This window comes from Phascolarctos cinereus, unplaced genomic scaffold, assembly GCF_003287225.1.
Source record: "Phascolarctos cinereus isolate Bilbo 61053 unplaced genomic scaffold, phaCin_HiC Scaffold_1;HRSCAF=81, whole genome shotgun sequence".
NCBI classification, from domain to species: Eukaryota; Metazoa; Chordata; class Mammalia; order Diprotodontia; family Phascolarctidae; genus Phascolarctos; species Phascolarctos cinereus.
This window is the reverse complement of record NW_027555514.1, coordinates 218,221,518-218,227,922: the sequence shown is the minus strand read 5'-3', so window position 1 is coordinate 218,227,922 and position 6,405 is coordinate 218,221,518. Positions and strand designations below refer to the sequence as shown.

Below are 6,405 nucleotides of genomic sequence, written 5' to 3'. Positions count from 1 at the left end.
GGAAATACATTTTAATTGACAACATATGTTTGTAATATATTTTCTTGTGTTCTCAGTGGGGCTGGGGTTGAGGTAAGAAGGTGAGAAGGTAGATCCTGGCTGATTAAAACTATTTTTTTTAATTTAAAAGAAATATGCCAATGCCAAGGAAATAACTAGCAACAATGTAAAATCCACAGAAAATTTTTAAATAAAATAAAACACAGGAAGTACTATACCACTGACCCCTTGCTCTGTTTACCCTCTGCTCCTATCTCTATGACACATATTGGTGATTATAATTGCTCTTAAGTCAAAGGAGGTTTGAATTTAAGTGTAGATGTAGTGTACAATGACCAAACAACCACAGTAAGCAGTAACTGAGTGCCAGAACTCCAGTCAACCTCTCCCTTTATCTGCACTCCTGCCTTGGCTCCGGGCTGAAGGCTACTTTCTGTGGGAGCCTTATTTAGTAGTAGCTACAATGGCCTTACAGAAAGTTTGAAACTCACTGCCAATGAGGTGGAAAATCACGAAGGGCCTCTTTAGGCCCCTCCTATCAGAATGTCCTCTCAGCAGCAAATCAGGCACAGTCACTTTTCCCTCAACAAAGGCAAAAACAGGAGTTAAATCCCCATGGTGGGATGGAGGTGGGGGACTGTGCTCGAAGGAACAGTAGAAAGTCTGTGTAGATGTCCATGAAAAGAAAAAGTAACACGATGAAAAGTTATTGTCAGTGTGACATTTAAAAAGTTTGAGAGACAGAGTTTTCGGGTAATTTAATCATTTTATTAATAAGGTCAGCTTGTTTATTAATAAAAGGATGGACATTTGTCTTTCTCTTAGACCAAACACCCTTCGTGGTGGTGGGCTCATAGCTTATATGCCCTTAGAAGAGTAGGTGTTCCTGAAAGTGGCAATCAACTCTGATTGGTTAATAATTAACGAGAAAGTGAATATTATAATGGGAGGTGGGCTATATTACAATGAGGGTCTTGGATCACTCAAGTCTTTGTCAAAGAGACTTATCAATTTCCATATCATCTATCTGACAAAAGAAAGAATTCATATTTTCCCAGACCTATTTGAGCAAAGAAATTAAACCCAAATGTACCCATTAGCCAAAACTTAGAATTTCTTTCACTGTTTTTGATTAGACATTTAGTCTGGGTATGTCTTTGGAAGAGATTCCCCACACCAGTTGATTTCTGGATGAGGAAGTAGAAAAGGAGAAAATCCTTGGTCCTGATTCAATAATCAGTTATTAATAAAAGAAAAATAATTTCTCTCATTAGTTAAGAGAATCCTGGGATGAAGCCCCAAAAGAATGAATTGATTCAGAAGAAGACTATAGAAAAGAATATGGATTACTTAAAGACTCAAAAAGTGTTTAGAAATACTAGTAAAAGAATTGAAAGGGAGCTAAATAATGTAATGACACACTGGAAGAGAAGACTGGAAATAGCAAAGCATGAAAACATTTTAATGAGAATTATTACTAATTATTATAACAACCATAGACTGCAGTAGGAAGAAACCATCCCAATGGAGCACAGTGCTGCAGAGTTCTCCTGTGTGCCCCCACCCCCACCCTGAACCTTTCCCCAAAACAGATTTATTCTCCCCTTCTAGACCTCAAAATTATAACAACACAAACTATCTTAGCTATGGAGAACTATGGAATGTTCAAGATTGGAGAAGTGGAATGGAATGTTACAAGATTCACTTTTTCTTCACTCACACGTCATATATGCAATCAAGAATTTCTTTGTATCCTGCGTATCTGTGCAGCAGCTCCTCTGCCAAATGACAAAGGCACTAAATAGAGAGTGCATTGGCCATGATAAACTTCAGTGCAAAGGTCAATGGGAAACTTGGTTGTTCTCACAGAGAAACCATGGCACATATCAACAAAGGGCTTGGAGGTATCAAAGCTAAGAATTCATGTCTTGACCTAGACTTGTGCTTGATGACATTCTAAAAGATTTAATGATTTAAGCCAAGGAAGCAGAACCTGGCTACCATGGCCAATGGTGGCAAGGCCACCCAGAGGGTAAGAGAGAGGCACAAGAAGGGCAAGATTAGTGTACAACACATTACCAGTAGAAAATTTCACAACAGTGGTAAAAATATGTCTTCAATTACACGCAAGATTGTCTAGAACACAACATAGATAATGTTAATTTGTGGTTTTCTAAGTCAATATTGGCCCTCAGGGATTAGTTTCTATTTGAGTTTGACACCACTGGTCTAGAGTTTGGAATATCTTCTTGACGCTTTGAGAAAAAAGCATAAACAACTATGTTGAACGGCTTAGATGGTGTTTTGCCTGGAGTCAGGTGGTATAGATTGGATAACTTCCCAATGGCTTTCCAGCGCTAGGGTGTTTGATATTAGGTCATTCATAAGGCTGCACTCAGATTCCTGTATTCAGTTCTTGCCATTAAGCAGGCAATGTTACTTAATTGGCAGAGAATGTATCTTCAAATGTCAAGAGTTGTAAAGCCTAGTTTTGTCTCGACTCTTATCTGCTATTATTTGTCATTCAGTGGATCTGAAACTAATCAAAAGATCAGGATGTTCTCAGAGTTTCTTACATAGCTGAAAGTGGACATCTGCTTGACTTGCAAATTACATAGATAGAATCAAAAATGTCACAAAGTAATGATAAAGATACTGATATGTATATGTACATATATACACATATAGGTATATGTTTGATAATACGTATACACAGTCTGGTTTGTGTTCCCATCTACTTCTTTGTGGCCTCTTTCTTTAATTGATAAACTCAAAGCAGAGAACAGGAAGAATAATTGCTACTCAGAGAATGTGGAAAGAAAAATGACCTTCTCTGATTAGATGACTTTACTTCTTTGTTGTTCTGTCTCTGAATTGACATTAAGAAGCCTTGCTATTCTCAATAATAGTAATTGACATTTATATACAGCTTTGACATTTGCAAAGATTTTGTCTGTGTTATTTCATTTGATCCTCACTTTCTTATATGTGAGTACTATTAATATCCTTATTTTACAGATGAGAAAACAGAGGCTTAAGTGACTTGTCCAGGGTCAAATAGCCAATAAGTATCTGATTCTGGCTTTAACCCATGTCTTTTGACTCTAAGTCTAGAAATCTGTCTTCTATGCCATATTGGTCCCTCTGCAAGGACAACACTCTCCAGAGCTGGCACTTTGTATTTTTTAAAGAAGGGAAGTGCTTGGAGGCTATGTTATCTGGATAAAAAATTGTGAAATTTAACTTTAAAAGATATTATGCGTCTATATAGTTAACTATATTTTTCAATGTGAGCCTCGGTTGAGATTTGCATCATCAAGGCAACCACAAATAACTGTTGTTGACCTAAAGGGATTTATTCATTATAGAAAATATTCAATCTCAGACAGACTTACCCTGACAATGGACTGCTGCTTCCTATTGTGAGTCAGCATGTGTTGAGAATTGCAAACTCATTTTGATATTTAGCCCTAAAACTCTGAGTGGAAAAGTACCTTTTTAAAAAATATATATTATTTTTTAAGCTTTTGTTTAACCCTGCTGTTCTAACAAACTTTTGTCCCATCTCTTTCTCTCCTTCACTGCCAAACATATTCAGATACACTTATTATCTCCACTTTATCACCACTTTATTCCATTGAAACTCATCCAGCTTCTGAGATATACATGCATGTATATATGTATATATTTGTATGTATACCTAAATTATCTGTATGTGCATATATGCATATGTATTTTATATAACACATATGTTTATGAAATCCTCAATGAATTTCAAGCCAGGCACATTTTACTGGGTTTATCAAATTAAGATGCAAATTTCCAGAAAGTCTCACATATTAAAATGGTCTCTTTTGCTGATATTCATATCTTTTATGTGAATTCTAGGATTTCTTCTACCTATTTCAATTTATTAATGTGGAAAATTGATCATTTGCATAAGTCCATCTGTGATTTCAAGCAAGGTACTGCAGATTTATAGAGAACGTGTGAGCCTACAGGGGTCCTTATAATACCATCAAATAATGCCATTTAAGCAGCTTCTGCCTCTAGGGGCTGTCAAATGACCAGAGACAGTAAGCTTCTTTTCTCATTGGTCTCCATGATAAGCCAGCAAAGTACTTAATTAAAGTACTTATTAAAACACCTTATTTTCTTTCACTTCCCTTTCATCCTCTGTACTTTTCACATACACCTGACTCAAGGTAAAAATTCTGTTCACATTTAAAGAACAACATAAACTCACTACCTAAAAAATAATAATTCATAATCCTTCTACCCTGTACCCCCACCTTTTGTAGAAACAAATTCCCAAATGGTCAGTCTTCTAAAAATATTTCCATTTTACAAATCCTGAAAGCACCCAGGAACCACAGGAAATCAAATCTTCTAGACTCAATTGCTGCCCAAAGGCAATTAAGTTTATTGTGGTTTGCAGGGAATGCTTTTATAACGTGCCTCTGACGTTCAACAATAACTCTAGCCTGGAGAAGGAATGGGTGGGACATGTGAGAAGATTGCTTCACTAGAAAAAAAAATCTCATAAATGTAACAATACCACAGAAAATTTATCTGATTCAAGGGGAGAGTAGTAAAGGGCAGCACTAGGGTATTTCAAAGAGAGCTGGCTTTGGTGCTGGGAACACCTGGGTTCAAGTCTTACCTCTGAGATATGCTAGTTGTGTGACCCTGGGCAAGTCACTTAACCTCTGTTTGCCTCAGTTTCCTCATCTATAAAATGGGGATAATAATAATACCTGCCTTCCAGGGTTGTTTCGAAGATCAAATAAGATAATAATTGTACTGTTAGCACAGGGCCTGGCACCTAGTAAGCACTAAATAAATGTTAGCTATTGTTATTATTACTTACACTCTCAGTACTCCGTTCTGCTAGAGAAAGAAATGGTAAGCACTCTGGTATCTTTGCTAAGTTAACCCCAAAAGGGGTCATCAAGAGTTGGACATGACTGAAAAATGACTAAACAGTAACTAACCCCATTCTATTCTTCATGATAAGCTGCAGAGAAGGAACAGCCTGCCTTGATTGAAGAAGTTTCCTTAACTGTTGGTTCCTCACATTAATGAAATCACAGGTCTAGTTTCTATCCCTATCCATAAGTTAATGTGTTATTAAAGGCAGCTCAGGAGTACAGAATCCACTACACGAAAACCAATAAGGAGAAAAGAAAGAATTTAAAGTAAGGCTTTTTTTCCCCACAATTCTTTGCAGAGCAGCTTTGACATCCTTATTTCTTAGAGAGTAAATCAGAGGATTCAACATTGGAGTGACAAGGGTATAACAGACAGAAGCTATTTTGCGTAACTCAGGGTTGTCAGGGGGTATGACATACACAAAAAAGACAGTCCCATAGAGCAAACTCACAACCCCAAGGTGAGAACTACAGGTGGAGAAGGCTTTCTTTCGACCTTCAGTAGAACGGATTTTTAAGATGGTAGATACAATGTAAGTGTAGGATACCAGGATGACTGCAATTGTGGGGAAAATAATGACCCCAGCCAAAGTTAACGACACCACCTTGTGTAAAAAAACATCAGAACATGAGATTCTTTCCATTGGGTGGGAGTCACAGTAGAAATCATCGATAACCCGAGAGGCACAGAAAGACAGGGAGAAAGTCATGCTTACTTGGAGAACCGCTGTAAACCAGCCACAAAGATAGGAACCCAACACAAGCTGGGCGCAGAAACATCTTGACATGCGGACAGCGTAGAGCAGAGGAGAGCAGATGGCTATGAAGCGGTCATAGGCCATAGCTGACAAGACAAAGCCCTCTGTAACCATGAACAGGGCAAAGAGGAAGAGCTGGATCACACAGCCTGTGAAAGAGATGGTATTTCTCATGGATAAAATATTGGCCATGGCCTTGAGTGCTATAGCAGAGCAGCAGGAGAGGTCAATGAAGGAGAGATTGCCTAGGAAGAAATACATTGGTGTGTTCAGCCGAGGGTCAGTCAGGATGAGAGTTATCATGCCTGCATTTCCCAGAAAGACCATGCTATAGAGAAACAGAAAAAGCAGGAAGAGAAGAGAATGGAGCTCTGGGCGGATGCGGAATCCTACAAGGATGAAGTCAGTCACCTCAGAATGATTGTCTGTTCCCCTGTCACTCATGGCAGAGACCTGCTAAGGGACATAAGTCAAGGTCAAAAGTAAAATCAATAAGCATTTGTTAAATGTTCTACTATGTGCCAGGCACTATGCAAAGCTCTGGAGATGAAAAAAAAAAGGCAAAGCAGTCCTACCCTCAAGGAGCTCCAAATCTTTCAGCTTTGATCCTACTGTTACCAATGATAACTTGCACAGGGGCAAGAATTTTACCTTATCTCTGCATCTGTCAGTCTGCAGCATAATCGTATAGATCTGAATGGTATAAGCCTTGATGT

At 38.1% G+C, this 6,405-nt stretch overlaps 1 protein-coding gene across 1 annotated transcript; it reads right to left on the bottom strand.

Moving 5' to 3' along the window:
• Nucleotides 1-5,119: 5,119 nt before the first annotated feature.
• LOC110203018 (olfactory receptor 9K2-like) lies at nt 5,120-6,133 on the bottom strand. The gene has a single exon (XM_020979451.2). It carries the CDS (start codon nt 6,131-6,133, stop codon nt 5,120-5,122), a length of 1,014 nt encoding a protein of 337 aa, XP_020835110.2.
• Between the last annotated feature and the right edge of the window lie 272 nt (nt 6,134-6,405).

Bases quoted from the DNA above. Each gene is read 5' to 3' on its own strand.
- LOC110203018 (XM_020979451.2), bottom strand. From the start codon at position 6,133: ATGAGTGACAGGGGAACAGACAATCATTCTGAGGTGACTGACTTCATC.